A 22,253-nucleotide genomic window follows, 5' to 3' on the forward strand; every position below is an offset into this window, starting at 1 on the left:
CGATAAATAGGAATGTACTGCAGTAACATTAATGAGGAAAGAGTACAGTTTATTAACAACGTTAAAAGCAAAATTCCTAACAGATTTTACTGACAAAGATAGTATGGTGAGTATTGGAGGATCTAAAATCTGTTTGTGCAATTACTTAAAGAAACCGGATTTTTATTACCATACGCTTTTCATTTTATTGATTTAAACATGTCATCAGTGATGGCATTTTTGTCTTGATTGCCGTGTACAATCAGAAATGCCGTCTGCTCGCACAGTTTTCAAGTATATCTACATTTGACACTAATGTTTTTGGCCCAAAATCACGTCGGTTTTCAGCACTATACACTTCCTGGCGCGAAACACTACAGCAATACATAGCTATATTGTCAGCACGATAATAGCTCTATCTGGTGACCAGTCAATCAGAAAGTTTATCAAGTAGCCCAATGCGTGTGATTTCGAGGACGCTTCCCAGTCAGTAGGCGGAGCGTGACGTAACAGGCGAAAATAGGCGCCGCGTGCATAGGCAGCTGACCATGCCCGATACGTCACTCGCTGGCAAGAGTGACGTCAGCTTGTGACGGAACCGCTGCGCTGGCTTTCTCGGAACAGTTTGCTGTCCGATGTTGAACGCCTTGAATCACCAGACATTGCAGGTCATGAGTTTTGCACGGTTGTGGCCTTTCTCCGTACCGAGGTGGACTTTATTGCCTGCACCTGATGTGTGTGTGTTTTGATGAAGCTCAACGGATAGGTGTCGGTCTGGGTTACAATTTTCTGGATTTTTCTTTTATTCGTCGCTTCTTTCACTCTGCCGCCCCAAGCAGTGACTTTATTACGTGAGAAATGCCATGTTACTGGCTAAGAAGTCTGTGGCAAGGGATACTACTTCCAAAAGGACCGTGCTGAGTAAAACACTGCTATGTTCAAACCAATGACATCTTCACTTAATTATTTGAATGATACAGCTTCCATAGTGAAGGAAGAAATGCGGACATCACCTGCTAAACAAATAGTATGTATTTTAACATCGCAACAATTAATGCTTACAGACTTCTGACAAACCTTTCAAGTTCCTTTGGAAAAAATGGTTCAAATGGCTCTCAGCACTATGGGACTCAACTGCTGTGGTCATAAGTCCCCTAGAACTTAGAACTACTTAAACCTAACTAACCTAAGGACATCACACACATCCATGCCCGAGGCAGGATTCGAACCTGCGACCGTAGCGGTCGTGCAGTTCCAGACTGTAGCGCCTTTAACCGCTCGGCCACTCCGGCCGGCTTTCTATGGAAAGCCTCTTACATTATTTAGTAAGTGGTTTCCCAAAGCACGTGGTAGGCCCTGTCACAAATCATCATCAAGTATATTAGCATTAAAATACACACTAGATGCAGGCACTAAAAACTAATCAAGGCTTAGCCACTCTCCAGCTTTACTGACGAAGGGATTTCTGGGGGTGAGACAAGGCGTTCAATTAAATCTTGGCAGTTATAGCACCAGTCTGCTACTTGCTGATCGTAACATTAGTCGTAATGACTGTCCGCAGCTCGTGGTCGTGCGGTAGCGTTCTCGCTTCCCACGCCCGGGTTCCCGGGTTCTATTCCCGGCGGGGTCAGGGATTTTCTCTGCCTCGTGATGACTGGGTGTTGTGTGCTGTCCTTAGGTTAGTTAGATTTAAGTAGTTCTAAGTTCTAGGGGACTGATGACCATAGATGTTAAGTCCCATAGTGCTCAGAGCCTTTCGTAATGACTACGGAAAGGACTGTCAGAGGAAGCTGCATCAGTTGTACGTAGCGCATAAGAACAAAATACGATAATAGTAATATTTAAAGTCGTCCATGCATTTTGAACAAAGGTGTTTTATCTTGTTGGGAAGAATAACTATAGCTCTTCATTTTCAAATTAATTTTATTCTTGTTTTTAACAACAAATTTTTAACTTTATTGACTTAGGCACCAGAAGACGCATAATATAAGATGTTACCAAAACGACAACACAAAAACTAAAATGCGTAAATTTCAATATATATGTAGCAGAATATACAGAACACTTAAGAACAAGAAGAATACATTGCTAATATTGCATAAGACATTGTTACTGCTTACTGTACACTACAGATGTAAACACTGGTCTGTGTCTCCAGAATTGAAAAACTCAAATAAACCGCCCAGGTGAAATTCCTGGTGAAAGTGTAAGTTTGCACTCTACTAGACAATTCGCAATTCTTCCTTAATCCGAGCGCGCGCCATCTCTAACGGCTTTTGACGCCGGCGGGGCGTTAAACCCTAATCTTCCTCCTCCTCCTCCTCCTTCTTCTTCTTCTTCTTCTTAGGTGATCAGGATGGACCAATATGTGCAACTGTAATAAATGAAAAAAGAATGTCAACAATTTTAGTTTGCTGTATTTTAGATCAGTGTTGGAGCTATCGGTTTAGTGCTATAGTAGCTACTGGAAATAGAGGGTGCTTCAAAAAGGACTTTACAACATTAAAAATTCATATAAATACATAAATTTATTGAAGTACGATAGAGAGCTGAATTTAGTGTTATTTTTTACGTTAAAATAATGATGTTGTATGTGGCTTACGTTGGTTATCCTGCACACATCACATCGGAAGTCAATTTCTTCCCAAACTCGCTGTAGCATTGCAGGTGTAACTTGCTCAGTGGCGGCGTAAATTCTTGCTCTAAGTTCAGGTAGAGAAGCCGGCATAGGAGGTACAAACACAGTATCCTTAATGAATCCCCATAAAAAAAATCGAGTGGTGTCAGGTCTGGCGAACGTGGGGACCATGCAATTGGCGCATCACGGCCTGGAAAGCGGTCACTGAGAAAATCACGGACGTCAGCCATGTAGTAGGGTGGTGCGCCATCTTGCATGAAGTAAACACTTCGTTCTTTGTCATCCTCGTCGATCTGTAGTATCAAAAATTGTTGTAACATATTCATTGATGGTGCTCTCACGCAAAAAAGGGACCATACACTGTGTGTTCTTGCTCAAGGCGCAAGAAACGTTCAGATTAGGGCTATCACAAACATGTTGCAATGTATGGAAATTACGCTGAACTGTTGTCACCGCCTTCGATTCTTCAAACCAAAACACACAGCCAGCACGCTCGGGTCCAGTGAAGGCAGCCATTTTTAACGCAACTGCCACTATAATCCGTTTATCATAAGAATAAACCGGATGTGAACATTGGCTATGTATTCTTCCGCGTTTGTTGGAACCTCACTGGATTTCCGTTTCACGCGGGACTGCAGCCAAGCTGTCTCCAGTAAGATAACAAGGGTACGTTTTGTGCTGGGCGTTACGAGCATATCGACTTAGCGGAAAACAGCTTTACCGGCGCATTTAACTTGGACAGCACAGGCCTTTCAGGTGGTACAGCTAGCATGCAGTGACGCGGCTAGCTGTAGTTCACACGTAAAAAGGGATGGGCAGACGAACAATACAGTTTCGAATGTCATTTAATTTTTAAGCAGAATGAAATAATACACTGGAAATCTCCCACAATACGCTCCTTAGACGGCTAAACGAAAACACCGCAACACGTTATCGTTTTTAACTAACGTAATATTGCAATTAAAAGCAAGAATGATGAAAATTCCTGACTTAACCAAAGGGTAATTTTCTGCACAAAGCTGTGTGTAACGTGAGAGAGTATTGAAGGAATTCACCATATAGTTAAATATTGAAGCCACTGAAGGTATTACTTACTGTCACTCGTCTGGCAATCTCTTAGCTTCTTCCATATCCGAATCCGAGAAATACATTTCAATTCTGGAAGTGTCACCTGCTACGTTGATAACGAACCTATCGACAACAGAATCCACGAAGCCAACCAGGTGCACCATTTTCTCTTCTTCTTTTAAGATGAGTCGTTCTGTAGCCCACCATTGTTCGGAAGTGACGTATGAAAAAGCTGCGTGCGTGCGTTAGTTCCAGTATGTGTGGCAGCTTAACAGTCTTGGTATTTCTAGGGGTCAAATCACGTAAATGGTCTCCAAATCAGTTCTGTTGGGTTCATATTGCAATGGTACCATGTAAATTGCATGCAGCATTTGTATGATGTGCTCGATTCTGTGAAAATGATTGTTTTTCATGTTTCTAGGATACTTATCTACTTCTGTTGTATAAAACGATGGACATAGTCCAAATAAAAAGGATTTGGTTTTCCAATTTTGCCTTAAAATTAAATTGTTGTGTTTACTTAATTTAAACAAGTTATATAAACAGTCTTTCATAAAACATCGATAATTAAGAATTTGTATCTTGAAATGGCGACAGGAATTTCGCGTCCAATATGTAATTAGAAACAAGAAGACGTGCATTATTCATAAAAAATGATAAGTTTTGTAATTACGAGATGTAGGTATTTCAAATTGAATGAGAAAAAAAGATACTGGGGAGATTGGAATCAACGCACGAATAATAGCATTTGGTTTACATTCAATTACGCCACCGACTGTGCTACACGTTCTATACGTGTTTGCATATCAACTGCATTGTATACAACGCTAATAATCATCAGAACCGATTATATCCGTAAATTTATGAAAAAAATTAAGAACAGCCTATTTCTCGGCACTTTTTAACCGTGTTCCACGCGCGTTTTCACTACGGAACAGAAAGCAGCCTCAGCCATTTTTATACTGCCCATTAACAGCGCGACAATCAGAGCACAACGCTACAGAGGCTGTGACTGTACACATTTTTGAAATGAAAACTACGTAGCTGAAGCGTGATTAAGAAACACGTTGATGACTGTTAATACATTTGAATATCTTAAAGTTTCATTTAACGTTACTTAGTGATAAAATATCTAATACATAAGTAGGACCTACTTCCAAGAGCGTAACGTTTGCTACGGCTTCTGACCAATAGTCGCGTTTGTGTTTGTTTACATCAGGTATATTCTTATGTTGAATGGATTATAGCGCTTCTTTGCGGTGCCATTCGGAGTACGCAAGACAAAACTTGATGTATTTCCCTACAAATTCACACTACAATCACCTCTGTAGGGGCTGGACGCGGTGGCCGTGCGGTTCTAGGCACTTCAGTCCGGAACCGCGGGACTGCTACGGTCGTAGGTTCGAATCCTGCCTCGGGCATGGATGTGTGTGACGTCCTTAGGTTAGTTAGGTTTAAGTAGTTCTAAGTTCTAGGGGACTGATGATGTAAGATGTTAAATCCCATAGTGCTCAGAGCCATTTGAACCTCTGTAGGTACTGTGAGTTAATTTATATGAATTTTCAAAGTTGTGAAGTACTTTTTGAAACAGCCTGTATTTTGATAGTATCCGTGAATTTGTAGGCCTGTATACAAGCATCGGCATCCTAGGTGGTGGTGGTTAGTGTTTAACGTCCCGTCGACAACGAGGTCATTAGAGACGGAGCGCAAGCTCGGGTTAGGGAAGGATTGGGAAGGAAATCGGCCGTGCCCTTTCAAAGGAACCATCCCGGCATTTGCCTGAAACGATGTAGGGAAATCACGGAAAACCTAAATCAGGATGGTTGGAGACGGGATTGAACCGTCGTCCTCCCGAATGCGAGTCCAGTGCGCTAACCACTCCGCCACCTCGCTCGGTGGCATCCTAGGATTAGAACTGAGATGGACGTTTCTGACCAGCAAATTTTTTTGTAAAGAATAATTGTTATTTACAAAAAAATTTGCTGGTCAGAAACGTCCATCGCAGTATCACACTCCAGGGAATTACATCTGAATACGGTCGAGAAGGCTGAAGAAATAACTTTTTTGATGAATAGAATACAGGGATAAAGATTTGCTTTTCCACAGTCGTCACAGTGATTATTTTGGGTGACATATTTATAGAGATGGACAGACGATATTGTTTTTCTCGCAGTAATCGAAGATGGAACGTAACGAAATATTCAGATTTTCTGTCCTGTGTTCTTGTAGCCATTTTTAAGTGAGCCTGTTGGGGTGGGAAAAAAAAACAACAACAACGAGGCACGGGCACTTGAGGATATTTGTACAACGTGACTGGCATCTTTCCTGTCGTAATCGTGTAACCAAAGATTACTATCTTTTTATGTTTGCTTTCCCAAGACATGTCTTTCGTTTCGAACTATTTCGAAAGCGTAGCTACGCTGCGCTATTGTAGAGCATAAGAGGCGAATGAGGGCGGCTGCGTGGTCTTTTGGCTATTTCTCTGCTGGAACTGGCGGCGGCACATTCTTCGCGAGGCGGTCTTTAATAGGGGGCAAGTGAGACACAAGACGACGCCCCCGGGCGCGCCTGCTTTCTCACCGTTCCCGTGGGCGTGGCGTGAGCAACACTGCCATGTCTCTCCAGCTCGCGGGATTTTAACCCAATTCGCTGCTGAGTTAGCCCCTCTGTGAACTATAATAATCCATTGTAGATCCCTCGAACAAAAAACTGTACCCAGTAGCTGAAAAAAAGCACAGGTCACACCTGTCAACGAGTAGGGTAGTAGAAGTGATCAACGGAAGTACCGTCCAATATTTGAAGATTGACATCCATTTGTTGAAAATCTTAGAACATATTCTAAACTCAAATTTAAGAAGGTATCTCGAACAGGATGACCTTCTACGTGTCAACCAGCATTGATTTAGAAAACGTAGATCGTGTAAGACCCAACTTGCATTTTTCTCACATGACATCCTGAAAGCTATGGATCGAGGTATGTGCAAACTATCCTGTGAAAAGCTACTCAGAAGCGCGCTACATACGCGAATGGAACGGCAGAAAGCCATAATAGCTGGTATAGTGGGACGTACCCTCTGTCAGGCACTTCACATAAATTTGCAGGGAATGAATGTAGATACAGTTTTTTTGTATAATTACTCACAAAAGGTTGATAAACCGAAAAACTGTAACGAAAACAATAAAAATATAAATTCGTGTATTGCAAAAAACAACCTTTCTTTTTGCCCACGTACATGAAATTGACGTATCACAAAGCGACGGAAAACTTAGCAAGGCATTTAGGTTTTGCGAAGCTGGTCTCTGCCACAATGTGTATTCTAGATCTTTCGCGTCACTTACTGTACTGATCTAGACATAAGCAGAAAGTAAAGTGTTAGCAACAAAAAATCAAATGGCTCTGAGCACTATGGGACTTAACTTCTGAGGTCATCAGTCCCCTAGAACTTGGAACAACTTAAACCTAACTAACCTAAAGACATCACACACATCCCTGCCCGAGGCAGGATTTGAACCTGCGACCGTTGCGGTCGCGCTGTTCCAGACTGAAGCGCCTAGAACTGCTCGGCCACTCGGGCGGACTGTTAGCAGCAATCTGGAGTTGTATCTTAAGATAAAAATGTTCTGCAAGCCCAAGTCTAAAGTAAACTCTTTCGCATATGTTTAAAAAATTTTTATTGATGATAAGCAATAGCTATTAACAGGTCCAGTGGCTATGATAGTTTGAGAGTTTTCACCCAGGAGTAAAATCAATAACGCTTCAGTGGCTCAACCCCTGCGAAAATTTCATTCTTAATGTTCAGGGTGCCGTAGATTTGAGTTCGTGTTGATTTTAAGCCTTGGCAGCAGTAAGAATGCTAAGTAACAGTGTCATCTGGTTTTCGGCGCCATCACTTCTCCCAGATTCTGCAGATCTAATATCTTCTTAGTTTATATTTGCGAATCTCGCTATGGCTTCGTTGTTTGCCGCAGTCCGGCCAATTACTGAGGTACGCGAGCACTCGGAACGGCGACCCGTTTCGTGACGTCACGTAGTTTTACCACCTCCAAGGCCACCGTCCCCTCCACGGCTAGTCTTGGTGGGGATAAGGAACGCGGTGGGGACTACAACAAACAGTCTGCTTCGGGCCGTTGCGAAGGGTAGGAAGCCATTTCAAGTGTGTTACTACAGTGGTCGGAATGTGTATGTGCGTGTATTTTTCATGGAGTGTCGTGTCTCCATAGAACATCCTCTAACGCAGTGTTTATGTGTGCAAGAAGAGTGTAACGTACGTGGAATCTGTGATGTTCCTGTGGAAGCAGTGGCCAGGTAAGCCCATACTCTTGTAGTGGATGCTCGTAATGTCGAGACCGCTAAAGCTTGTCAAACGGTACATCCGTGTACGTTGTTATGTGCAGCTATACATATGACAGTTCTACGAACCTGATCTATTTTTGAAGTACCATGCATTGCATCCTTCAAATGGAATTTATTTTCCCCCCTTCACCTGTGATAGTAACACTTTCTAGTTAGCTACAGGTTTTTCTTCGTCGTAAACTCTTTGTAGTGTAAAATGACCGTAATACATTTTGCAGAAGAATGTTGTACGAATTTGCAAGGCGTAATCGGAGGAAGCGTTCTTGGCGGGATTATGCACTTACAGGGATTCGCGTTGTGTGTGTGTGTGTGTGTGTGTGTGTGTGTGTGTGGTTTCGTATAATTCCAACCATATAGTGTACAATTCTTTTTTTTTTTTAATGAAATCACAACCCCCGGAAAGCATAACAGAGACTGCAGTAAACACTCTGTCAAGCTAATAAACATACGTTGACGTTTCTCATCACTTGTTCAGGGTTATTGATATTTGAAAGTTAAGAGGGGACAAATGTGAACGTTCTATTCCATCTCAATTACTTATTCAGTTAAGTCGCGAAGAAAGAAAATGGAATGGGTGATAGTAGCATTTGCTGAACAAGTTGTTCCTGACGTAATATCCTGATGATCCAACGTTTTTTTCTTTAGTGCATGAGTGCAGCAATGTTGGTAAACACGGAAAAGGGGGTTGGGGAGAGAGAAAAGTGACAAAGGAAGATCAAGAAAAGCGCATACTTTGAGCACACAAATATTTACGAAAAGCACGAATAGTTGTGCATATTAAGTGACGTGAACATTCAGAAAGTAAATAGAAATTAATAAAATGGCGTAATTTGAAGTTGAAATAAAATGACAAGAAAAAGGAAATCAAACAATTCTGTGGAAAGTGATTCGCTATCAGATGGTACATATATATAAAATATGGATTCCTGTTTTCAGTTGACTACCATTAAGGTTGTTAAAAGGCTGGAGAAGAACAGACTAATTCCACATCTTAGTTGCCTCAAAAGGTGCAACAAACTTAAACGGCTGAAGGGGTTGGCCGTCTGCATGTAGCACTGTAGCTTAGAAAGCTACAATTTTTGGATTAAATGTATGATGCTTTTTGACAATGTCCTATGTAAGTGATAAATTTGTTGTCAACTGGTTTATTGTTGCATTTCTAAAACTCTCGGGGAAATATTAGCTTATTTTACAGTGCAGAATAAACGACCACTAACGGAATTTAAAATTTCAATTCCATTTCGCTTTAATATTTTTGTAATGGTGCCTATCCTATGGTGGTTATTTCTGCTGGTTGATTGTGGAAATTGATTTCCTCTTTCCGAATCTTGTTGCTATTTGGATAGCATCTATCAAAACGCCATCATTGTTATTCGGGACAGACGGATGCAGTTCACCATTGTAGCTCTAGGAATACGCAGCCTTCAGGTCACAGTAGATGTGCGAGTGAGGGCAATAGTCGGTTACTAGTTATACTCTGGAATTACCAACGCGGAAAAATTAGATTTTGATTGATTGACCAAAGCATATTCTTCTGCAAGCATGTTTTGTTTTCTATGTTTTGGGTATAAACTCTGGTATTAGAACGTAGTCATAACATTATCAGGCAGTTTGTTGACCTACTGGTGTGACTGCACAAAGAGTTTTCCACGCTGGATGCATGTATGTGTGGTAATAAGACAAATGCGCAATAGTCATAGGGTTATTCATAGGAGTGGTCGAAACTGTTTTCAATGACAGCAGTATGTGAAGAGGTAGGCCTATACCGGAAAATAGGCAATTTTTCTTTAAGCTGATCAATTTTTTAGACATTAATTTCAATGAACCAGTCTGTCTTCAGCCATGTGCAGTTTCTATTTCTAGTTAATTTTTTTATTTCCAGCACCTGCAATAACGGCCTTTGAGAGTGTAATATTCCGTATTCTTTATATTACAGGATGGTTTTGGACCCTAAGAACAGCCACAACGATTATGGCAGTTTCCATAGTCCTGGTGTTCAAGGAAGCCCACATCACGCTATAGACGTAGAAAGTTCTTCTCATCAAGTGAATGATGATACTACAGTCCTTCACAGCGAGAGTGAGAGTTCCCGCCTAGCTCCTGATATGACACAGTCTGATCTTTATCAGCGACAGGTAATTGCAAATTGTTTTTGTTTTGTAATTCTTATGTATTTTGTTAAGAGGAGGGGAGAGGTTTAAACCGAGCCTGCATCTTTAAATTGCACTTATGGGGACGCTGAGCATAATGTATCTGTAGGCAGAAGATGGCGTAATGTCATCACTCCGTGGTTCACTACGGAAGCTTAAGGCCAGCACTATCGTAACCTTAGCTCTCCAAATACTGGCCGTAGAAATTTATCACCGTCAAAGTTCGAACTGGCTACTTTGGACAAGAGTCCTGCCGACGCTGGCGTGGACTATTTTCATTAAGTGTCGTTTCAAACCAGGGGTTCCTGATTGGGGACAAAATCTGGCCGAATTACGACCAAAGAAGCGAAACTGCACCTCCTGATTACTCCTTATCTCTTAAGTAGTGAGATGTTATTCTTGAACTTGCTTGTTGAGGATGCACTGTGGTGATACGCCAAAATCATGCACTATTCCAGTTGCACTGAAGTATTGAGAAAGCTTCGTATGAACACTGCAGTAACTACATGCATCTCCAGAAATTGTTGAGAGATTTGTGAAAAGGAAAGGTCACCAAGATCCCAGGGCAGATGACAGTTACGAAACATTGCCTAGGTCCAACAAAAACTGGATGAAATGGATGTATAGAGTGAGGTCAGGAGTGGACATGCCCAAAGCCAGTTTAAAAAGATGGGATGGTGTAGTGTGAAATTGTATGGATGTCAGCAACATCAAGTACAAATGTGGCAAAGACCAGACTATGTCTTTTTGGACCAAAGATAAACTGTTTCAAGTGACGCAAAATGTACCAAATGTTGCAAAATATTGTTTAAAAATGTGGCAATACATTTTTGTTTCATTGTAATATTTAACTATTTAAAAAGGAGTTTGTCATGAATGTACGTGTAAAGTAGTAAGCCTATTTGGAACTGAAATAGTAGAGAATCTGCAGGAATTTTTATGTGCATAAACAAGGTATAATCTTAAGAGTTCATCATGTATAGAGCCATTTTGAGAAGTAGACAGTTGTATGAACAAGACTGAAATTTCGTTACCGGTACACCTTTCATGTATTTATTCACTATTCCACCCAGGATTTTTTCTGGTGGCCAGTGGGATTACTTTCACCATACATCTTATTCAGACTGTTTCTTGCTCTGATCTGATTGAAACTGTATGGATTCCTATTAGGGTGTTAATATTATTTTGTAAGGTCTTATACTGACCAAGCTATGTGGAGTGCTGTTAATGTGTGTCCAATCAACTTCAAATGCCACTCTCAGTTGTTTACAAATGACAAGGCCACTCAGAAGCGTATTTAATGGAAGCACTTGGCATATTGCTGAGTGGTGCACAGATGATTGTGGAGACCAGGAGAATTTAATTAAGTGATTTTGTGACATATTTATGCAATAAGTGTTTGAAAGATAATGAAGGGGCCAGAAATGGTTTTTGTACAACCTGTCAGCTTTGACCCAGTGACAGTGTCAGGATGATGGACACCCCTGTTTCAGTAGTATACAGTATGGTGGCCATGTTGTCAATCTTTACACATGCAGACAGACAAAAATAATACAGGAAATTTTTAATTTAAGAATTACAATGAAACTAATGCAAAAACTTTGGGAATTATGGGGTTTTGGGTGGGGACAAACTAAATACAGGACACTCCTAATAATGAAGACATGCCAAAACAAATATTAACACAACAATCAAGCCAACAGTATTCTCAGAAGTCAACAAAAACTGAAGAAAAGAAATTGTCAGAAATTTTCCTTGACTTGCGTAGCTCAAAGAAAGTCCATGGGGCTACAAAGCCACACATAGCTCCAAAGCAGGTAATTTCACTTGACCTATATAGCTAACATTAAACCCAGGGTACCACAAGACCAAAACTCACCTCATATAGCTAATACCGAGAACCTAACCCCACCAATGTGGGTAAAATAAACTCCATTGTACCTACCAGTTGGAGACCAACATGATTACTGACAACTCTAGCATCATCACTGTAGGTAAAACAAACACCACAGTACCTACCAATCACAGTCCAACATGATTACTAACCACTAACAACACAACCTAGAACTTCATACAACAAATGCTTAACTCCAATGTTGTTATACGGGAAACACAGTTGTGCGCATAACAGCACACATAGCACGCATACTATAGTAAAAAATAAAAAAAGCTGACACAAATCCATTAATCTAGCAATGGAAAATAGTCATTAACACAATCTCTCGAATGGCCAGCGTAGACTTCCAGCAGGAACCTGTTCAGGTAGAATGTGTTCACAAACTCATCCAGTATTATTCTCACAAACAGCATTCACAGAACCCAATAAATCACAAACAATTTAGGAACATAAATATCCCTCACTAGAGAGTGCTGTCGGCTGCTCCAGCTCACCCTCTCCCAATAGGATAAGGTCACATCTCCAAGCAGATGGGTGGCACAACAAACTTCGGTATATTCATGAAGTATTCTGTGTGATACACTCAATGATTATGTGCTGACATTTAGACTACATTGTTGTTTCACAAATTGTTTATTCTCCATTACTCATTGTCTTCTTCAAACCAGCGACATTGCCAGAAACCCACGGATACAGAATAAATAGGATCATTCCATATCAAGTGATCACATTTTACAAAAGTTTCCCACTCTTCCATTTCCAATTTTGTTCAAATTTACCGTCGAAACAAACATAACGTAGAATAGAACTCGTGCAAAAACTCATAATACCTTACAGGGTGGAACCTGTGGCTCTGTATTTGAGAAGCTCTTTGAGATGGGTGCAGTGAAAGTGAACAAACCTCAGTTTTGGAATCTTTCTTAATACAAGGATACAGCAACTAGGAACCTCTTGTTTTCAGGTCCTGTGTAACTTTTGGCCCTGAATTAGAAAAATATAGTGTGGCAACGTGTAAAACACTATAAAGCATGAAAGTACCCTAAAAAACCTGCAGAGAAAAACATTCAAATATTTTGGCCTTCTTTGGAGTCAAATATCTCCAGAAGAAAAATGCATAAGAACTACAACTTGGCACTTATATTAACAGTACCTGGGGCAGGACCCTATCAGTAAATCTTCCTACCTAAGCACTTATTGTGAATCAAACAATCAGAAACATGATGCCAAATATAAAACTGCAGAAAGTGAGCCAAGTTCAGGTGAAAATATTGCAAAAGGGTCAGTTCAGAAGTAGTTCTTTCCAGCACCATTGGAAAGAGCACACTTTGCTCTCCTAGAAACATCTTGTTGTATCTTATATATCTTGTTGTATCTTAGATCAATTAAGCAAAGGGATGAAAAGTAAGAGAATTGTGCGCAATATTCTACCATTGGAAGCTGGTACAGCTTGCTTAATGCACAGTGCCAGTTCAAGCAACAGGGGTGATTGGCAAATTGATGCTCATTTTCAATTGACTATGAAGATCTATATAATTTTCATCTAAAAATAGCCCTTTATGAAGCCACTGGAAAGTAGTTTAGTCTGATATTGCGAAATTCATGTATGATGTGGTTCAGCATGAAACAGCAGGCTTGAAGAAAAACAAAGAAAATTTGAGGTCTGATGAACTAGTTATTCTAATAAATTTTGCGGAAAATTATTCTTTCATTAACCAGGATGCTGTTCAAGGATATCACTGGGACAACAGTGAAGCAACAATGTGTTGTCTGTTGTAGACTGTAAAGCTGAAGAAGTACAATTTATTAACTTACGCATTATCAGCTATTGTCTCAAACATGACACTATTGCCATCCATACATTTCTGGCCAAACAGATCAACTGTATGATGGAAGTAATAATACGCAATCACTATTTCAGTGGTGGTTACACTGCTCAATACAAGAATTTAAAAAAAAAATTATCAACCTGTGCTACGATGAAGAGGACTTTGGTATAACTGCTGAATGAAATTTGTTTGGCACAAGCTATCGTAAATTTCTGTGCTATGAAATTGTTGGATTGGCTAAATACTTAGCAGCAGGAGCAATCCTACAACGAACTACAGGCAATCAAATTTTAACCCCAAAAGATGTATTCAAATTTTGTGACCAGTGGGTACAATGAATGAAGTTCATCTTTATTTAAAGCCAAGAAGTAGGAAATGAAAAAAGCTACAAGAAGAATGATTTGCAAATGACCACATCCAAGTTAACTGCATTTCAAGTAATGCAACTTCTTTTGTGGCCTCAGTATATCAGTCAATTGCCACCACTGTGGCATTCATATCAGTTTTAAGCCTTATACCGGGCCAATACATCACCTGCATCTATGACACTCGCTGGTGGATTGGTAACGTGTGAAGTTGATACTGAAGAACACAATGCCGTCATCAAATTCGACACCCTTGTGGTCCAGCTTGCCCATTCTGTTGGCCTGAAAGAGAAGATAAATGTTAGATTCCTCAACAGCATATCAGCATGAGTTTTGTAGCACCTTCAGCAACTGGAACAGAATGTCAGCAGAATTTTCCAGAAGCAATATTGAACAGTATTTAAGGAAAATTTAACTACATGAAGCAGTAATTTTAAATAGCCCAGCTTGGGATGCAACAAGAAGAGACCCACATATTGGCTTCGGAACCATGGCAAGAAACCCAATTGAGTCTTTGGAACTTCGATGTAGAAACCAAAAAATGCGGGTTGGAAACTAAGGCAAGAAATTCAGTTGAGGTTTTGGAACCTCGATGAAGAACCAGCAAACATAACCATCTATATGTAACAGAATAAGCAATGTTTTATAACATCATACCCACCTTGCAAATCAGGACACATGCAGAAACCGAAGCAACTGATGGTTTTGAACTGGTTGAGTCATCAAATTTTCATGGCTTTCATAACTAGTTAGAACAGAAGCATAAATCTATCAGTTGTCATTCTTGCTTGTCTTGAAGCAATAAGTTCAACAACCTATACCGTGTTGTAATCGTAACATATTGCACGTACTTGTGTTGAAGTTCATCCTCATAATTGGTCCCTTTGCTGATGTGACTATAAGATCCAACAGGCTGTTCCTAGTGCAGAAAATTGTGCTCCTTTAAGTGGAGCCAGAAAAGAGAATTTCTGAATTGTCCTTTGAGTAATATTTACATCGGAACTTGGCTCATTTATCGTAATTTTGAATTCGTCACCATGTTTGTGATCAAGCATAATTCAAAATAGTTGGCTATACAGGAAAATACACTAATAAAATCATGTCACAAGCACTGTCAACAAATGTGCCAAGTTGTTGTTGCTTTGCATTTTTTCTTCCCGAGATATCTGACCCCAAAGGGGTATGAGAAAACTGTGTACTTTTCTCTGCAGGTTTTTTGAATCACTTTAATGCAGGTTCACATTCTGTCACACCCTATTTTTCTGATTCACAGCCGAAAGTTACCCAAGGCCTGACAAAATTTCCTACTTGATTTTGTCTTGTAATAAGAGTTTACAACATTGAATTCTGTTCGTTTTCAGACACATTTGTTGAAAAGCTATCCAAATGGGTCATTGCTTCTCATATATGATTTAAAAATTTGTACAGGTTCATTTTTAGGATAGGTTTCCGTCTACAGCAAATGTCAGGAAAATTGAAACTCAAAGTGGGAGGCCCATGATCACTCGAGGTGGAATGACCCAATACCATTTCTTACCGAGACTGAAATCTATAAAATATTACGCTGTATACCCACAGTGGATAAAATATGTAGTTAACAAATGTTAGAACATCTTTAATTTCTTGTAGACTTTCTCGATAACATGCTCAATCTTTTTTTGTTACAGCCCCTACTCCCACCATCAGCAAAAAATGATTCGTGGTCTGGGAGTGGGAAAGGCAGTGTACTCCATTCACCATCCAGTGAATACTACGATGTGGAAGATAAGACTGAGGGTCTGTCCATTCACAGAAATGGTAGCCTTTCAAATGGCATCGTCAAGATCGACGTACCACCACCTCTCCGTGAAGAACCTAGGTTCCCAAAGGAGAAATGGAAAACATTTGTTGGTATGTTTATAAAGCCCTTCTATTCATATACTAAATTTTATAATACGTACCGTACTGCTAGTATACAGAAAAGAAGTGACTGTGTGCGTTAGTAGAACAGCATCTTAGTTTTGTCTCTTATAATGTTTGCTGTTGTAATATCTCAAACATTATGCTTTTGGTCATTGTAATGACATAAACAAGAAACCTTGTACACCTGAGCTGTCTCTGATGGCAATAATTTATTTCTGACACAACCACTGCTGTCTGATTGGGTTACTAACATCTCTCTGCAGTGGTGTGAAAGTATATTGATACTAACTTTTCTTTTACGTTTCCACTATGAAAGTTGAAGCTGTGTCTGGGGTTAAAATAGTGGGTGCATTTGATTGATAATGGAACTAGTCACTTTAGAGTACTAAAAAAATAAATAACAAAGATGCTGTGACTTACCAAACGACAAAGTGCTGGTAGATAGACACAATAAAAAACACACACACACAAATTTCAAGCTTTCGCAACCTAAGGTTGCTTCATCAGGAAAGAGGGAAAGACAAAAGGATGTGGGTTTTAAGGGAGAGGGTAAGGAGTCATTCCAATCCTGGGACTGGAAATACTTACCTTAGGGGGAAAAAAAGGACAGGTATACACTAGCGTGCGCGACACACACACACACACACACACACACACACACACACACACACACACACACGGATGTGTGTGTGTGCGCGAGTGTATACCTGTACGGTAGTAGGAGGGAGTGCCACGAATGACGTACTATAAAGCCTAACCAGTGAGGAATGAATGTTGAGGTGGAGATGCATTTGAAGGTCACTTTTGTACACTTTTCTTGAATAACTTGAATGTTCATTTTTTTATGTAGGCCTAAGTTTGCCCTTAGTGAGAGAGTAATATGGAAATCTTCCATCTTAACATCGAAACTGCCATTTTAGCAGGATGGAGCCATGTCACATACCGCTCAACAACCAGTGAAAACTGTTAACAAATTGTTTGGAAGGCTCATCTTAGTGCTTGTGATTTCTTCCTGTGGGGAAATACTAAAAGCAATACGTACATCACACATCTTGCAACTATCCAAGAACTGAAACAGAAGATTGCGGACAAAATCACTGCCATTCCCAGAGACATGCCTGCCATTCTGCACAACATGCTGTACCAAGCATGGAGTTTCCATTACAGGCTACTAGAATGTGAATGCCAAGGGGAGCACATCTTCCCAGCACAGTTTGTGATTTTTGTACAGAAAGCATAAATAGCATTCATCAGTAAAAACATGTTTTTCCCATTCATGCAAGTTAGGTTACCTCGGAATTTCACATTCCTGTGCATCTTTAGGAAGTTTTAGCTCCTTGCTCACGGAGGAAAGAGGGGTAGGTTGGGGAAAAGGTCAAAAACAAAAAAAAAAAAAGGCAAATCATTCAGACTCCTGGATGAGAGAAGCCCACCTGTTCTGAGGATGGGGAGATGACATGTTTCATCATCAGGTTCTTTGACATCTAGTAAGTTGTTGAAAGATGTTACATATTGTTACATTATAATTTTATGTACACAGACAACATAATATGGAAGATATGCACATGTCAGTAATACCATTTAATGGCACACGTGTGTGGGACTGATAGGCTAGAAAATTTGAACAAAATTCACAAGATAAAATTTACAGTTGAACATCAGCCTACAGAATGGATTATCTTCTTTGATTTGATTATCAACTATCATAAGTGTAAGTAAACCTTCCAATACATAGAAAATATAGAACATAAATACAGTAAATCAAAACAATTTATGTTGGAGCAGTACGTGTGAAATTACCTGTTACCAGCTTGTGGTACATGCAAAAACATTACATATTACCCGATAACCAAATTCTTACTAAGGTGAATACTTTAGAATTAAAGGAGACCACTCACCAAAAAGTAGTAGTATAGCTCTGAAAGGTAATAAGTTTTCTTTCTTTTGTATGTGCCTATTGACAACTTGGCACTTACGATTTAACCACTTTCTGCTGCCAACCTCAATTGTATTTTTAGTGCATTAATGTTTTGCTCTGAGTTGCCCCCAGTAGCAATTTCATTTTAAGTTGATGGTATCTAGGTGATTTGGAAAGAATGAGGAGTGGGAATGAATGAGTGATGCTCATTGGTGTTGGAGTATGCTGAAAATTATTTTATGTTCTCTGGATATCTTAGATGCAAAGAAGAATTTTCATGTGGATACAAGTAATTCAATGTAGAAAGAAGGTGCATTATCTTGTGCAAAGTGCATTTGACATTTATTTTGTGTTGTATTTTGTTCGCTTCAGTAAATCTCAGGTGTACAGTACAATAAAGCATTGTACATTAGATATAGGGCAAGTCGTTACTTATAACTACACTAAAATTTGTACATAATTACAGTTGAATACCTGTTACATGTCCATGATACAAGTAAATTGTATCATTTACAGGCTATTTTTCCAATAACAATTATAACTGAATTAAGTACAATATAAACTCTTTGGTATTGATTATGTTCACATCTCATATAATTAAAGTATGTTATGTCAAAAACTGGTAGCACTAGTTTTCAGAATACACATTTCTCAGGATGAGGAGGAAGCAGAAACAACACCCTTCCGGAACATATCCAAGTGTTGCCAGTTGGTATGAAGAGAATAGCTGATAATGTGCCCTTGTGTTTGACTGAGGCACACCACAAATAGATATTTTACAAATATCTGTGCAGAATATGTTGTGTCTCTTGTAGAAAGAACTTCACAGACTATAAATTGAAGTAATTGTAATTTGGTGTATAAGAGTCTGTTTGTTGAGTAGAGTGTAGTGGAAGTGATAGCATACCCCCTTCCATCGAGATAAGTAGTAATGATGTTGACAAGCACATTGTAGCAGTACCTTTCTTTTAAATATTATTTTAATAGCTTTTGTATTACTAACTGGACAATACATACATTTCAACAAATTTTTAATACCTTATTTATAGAGAAAACTGTACTAAGTAAGATACCAAAATACTTGTTGATGACTGTAACAATACTACGGAAAAGATAGTTGCTACTCACTATATATCGGAGATGTGAGTCACAGATAGGCACAATAAAAAGACTGTCAGAATTTGAGCTTTCGGCCAGCAAGGCCTTTGTTGAAGGTAGAAAATGCACTTGCTCGCGCGCGCGCACACACACACACACACACACACACACACACACACACACACACACACACACACACTAGCAGTCTCTCGCTGTTGAGGCAGAAAGTTCGTTTTCTGACAGTCTTTTTGTTATGTCTATCTGCGACTCAGCATCTCCACTGTGTGGTGAGTAACAACTATCCTTTTCGTAATAATGTTACATCCCATCTGGGATTTTCCATTGTTGAATTGTACTTAATGACTGGGTTTGTTTCAGCATTTCTAATGTTAGTGGTGAATTTTATAATCACCACTGCAACTCTGGCATTGGTGCATGAACGTGTACCTGATAGAGATAAATATGGACCACTACCAGATATATTCCTGGATAACGTCAAGGCTGCAGATTGGGCCTTAGATGTGTCCGAAATCCTTATTATGATCTCTACAAACACTGCTTTCATAGTTCTTATCTTCCACAAACACAGGTATTTGATAAAGTTACTTTTCAAATATATTAGAACATTGCTTTTCAGTAAGTTAAAGGCAGCAGTTGTATGTTGCACAATTTTATGTAATGTGAATTTAAATGTTTGACTTTGAACAATGTCAAGATATACATTGTCATCACACAAACAGTAACAAGAAAGCTTCTATCCTATTCGTTCTCTTTGAGTGAAGCCCCTTGTTTAACTAACTTCTTTCCTGTTGAGTCTTTTGGATTTTAACTCCACTTATTACTCTGTATGTGTAATCTGTAACTGAATGAGGACATTTAGCAAATCATTACTTAAATTTGTTTCCTATTCCTTTTCCTTAAATAATAAATAATAATGATGATGATGCTTTATCACTTTTACTGCTGACTCGTATACCCTTTCCTTTCACCTGTTTTCATCCTGTTGAAAGAATTTTAAAGTAATTTGAAAACGAAGATTCAAATATATTTTTAAATTTGTATTCATGTAAGCCCTCCATTGTTCCAGTTTCACTAGTCAGTAAATAGTTATACAGCTCATGTCACATTGGTTTTGTACTACCATTTTGAAGAGGCAGTGTTTTATTCCCAGTCTTAGTTACATCATTTGTTGTTAACTGATACTTTGTGTATAAAACGAAGTAGTATTTATAACAGTGGAAAGTAAGTTGGTGGTGTTGTACACTATGGGGGCACATTGTGGAGTGCTATGTGCTGGTCGAGTTTTTGGAAATAAAACATTCCTTGATAGAAGTAGTACATCTGTTTTTCTTGCCACTGAAACTGTAACACTTGTTTTGAAGGTATATCTGTAATAAGATGAAGTGATATGTGCTTTTAATGTAACGTAAAACTTACAGGAAACCAAGCAGGTCAGGTGGCCTAGAGGTGTAGCCTACCACAGAAATTTCTTATGAAGATGTGTGTACCCTTTTGTAGAGGAAAAAAAAAAAATCATTTCAATATCTTTGCAGAAAGAAACTGTATGTGTCTCAAGAATACACAATCCATGCATGTCAAAGACTGAAGAGATTTGAAATTTCAGAAATTGTGGTATTAGCACCATGGAATATAAAGGAATTAGGACAGAGTGAACAGAGAATTACAAACGGGAAAATGTAGATATAGCTGTCGTAATCGAAACAAAAAGAAAAATAAATTGTGTAAAATGATCAAATGATTGTATAATCTACAGCAGTGTAAATCAAACAATGAGAGCATGATCTGTGATCTAGAGCAGGGTTTCCCAAACTGTGTGTCACGGGAACCAAATGAGTGTTCTGCGAAAACCTATTAATAACGTGGCATTTCTGTTTCGGCATTTTGACGATACTAATTTGTTTTTAAAAGTTTATTATGATTTCCATGTTATTAGCTATGATTTAAAATCGAAGTAATCATGGAACAAAACTTTTTTTCTGAATTTTTTTTTAATTTTTTTAACTGAACATAAACAAGGTTTACCATTAATTTACCAGCATTCTCAAAGTGTTCCGTCAGAGAGAGAGTTTGGGAATGCCTGATCTAGAGTCACTAAATTTATTAGCAATAAATGAAAAATAAAATTTGGAGTTATAATTATGTGACTGAAAGAATACTTACAGTATGAAAGAAAACAGATAATGCTTGACAATGAGAGTTGTATATGCTCCTGAAGAAGGGGAAAAGGAAGAAACTGAGTTTCTTTATGAAGATTTGAAACAGTAGACAAAAATAAATATGACCACTTGTTAATAAATGGAGCTCTGAATGCATGTGTTGGGAACATACCAATACCCGAAGTTGTAGGAACATATGGAGAGCACACAGACAATAAAATACTAGCCAAGAATTAGGATTTTGCAACATTTAACAGTATGAAAATTATAATCATATTCTTTGGGGGGAAAATTCGTAAATATACATGGAGTGCAAGAGGCCACCAGTCTCTTGTTGATTATTTGATAGTAAATAGAAAACCTGTTGGCTAGATGGTAAAACAAATATATTACACAACACCAAAGAAGCAGTATTTAAAGTATATCTTTCACGAGAAGACATTGGTCCTCTATACCAATGAATACATGCACAATATCTACAGAATGAAATCATCCAGAGGAATGGACAAACATAAAATGGGAAAATTTAAGTCATGTTTTGACAGAGCACCAATGGAGGCTGTAGAGGGAAAGAAGAAAGAGGACTTATTGTTGGACAGATTTGTTTTCACTTATAGAAATGATGTGAAAGGAAGTCAAGAGGTTACGGAATGGTTTACAAGCAAAGAGGAGTTGCTGCAGGAATAAATATCATAGACAAAGAGACTTTAATAAAGCACTGCCAAGAACTGTGAACTGAATATGACTAACAGAAGAAATAATTATTTCAGAAGATGAAGGGCATTTGTGTATCAGGGAGACAGCATTACACTATATGAGATACAGGAGGCCCTGGAACATGAAAAACAGGAAAGCTAAGGGCCTGATGGAATCAATGTAGA

At 39.0% G+C, this 22,253-nt stretch overlaps 1 protein-coding gene across 3 annotated transcripts in view; it reads left to right on the forward strand.

Annotated features, from left to right (window-relative positions):
* LOC126458236 (phosphatidylcholine:ceramide cholinephosphotransferase 2-like) overlaps positions 1–22,253 on the forward strand; it is a 326,386-nt gene that overhangs the window by 293,248 nt on the left and 10,885 nt on the right. For 2 of the 3 annotated variants that reach the window (XM_050095137.1, XM_050095136.1), the window contains exons 2-4: positions 9,976–10,174; positions 15,945–16,167; positions 19,574–19,784. In XM_050095137.1, coding sequence (XP_049951094.1) covers positions 9,976–10,174; positions 15,945–16,167; positions 19,574–19,784 — 633 coding nt within the window. Of the gene's footprint in view, positions 1–7,814; positions 7,992–9,975; positions 10,175–15,944; positions 16,168–19,573; positions 19,785–22,253 lie in introns of those variants that run through there. The other variant, XM_050095135.1, reaches the window with a different exon arrangement.

The sequence above is a fragment of the Schistocerca serialis genome, chromosome 2, assembly GCF_023864345.2.
Source record: "Schistocerca serialis cubense isolate TAMUIC-IGC-003099 chromosome 2, iqSchSeri2.2, whole genome shotgun sequence".
NCBI classification, from domain to species: domain Eukaryota; kingdom Metazoa; phylum Arthropoda; class Insecta; order Orthoptera; family Acrididae; genus Schistocerca; species Schistocerca serialis.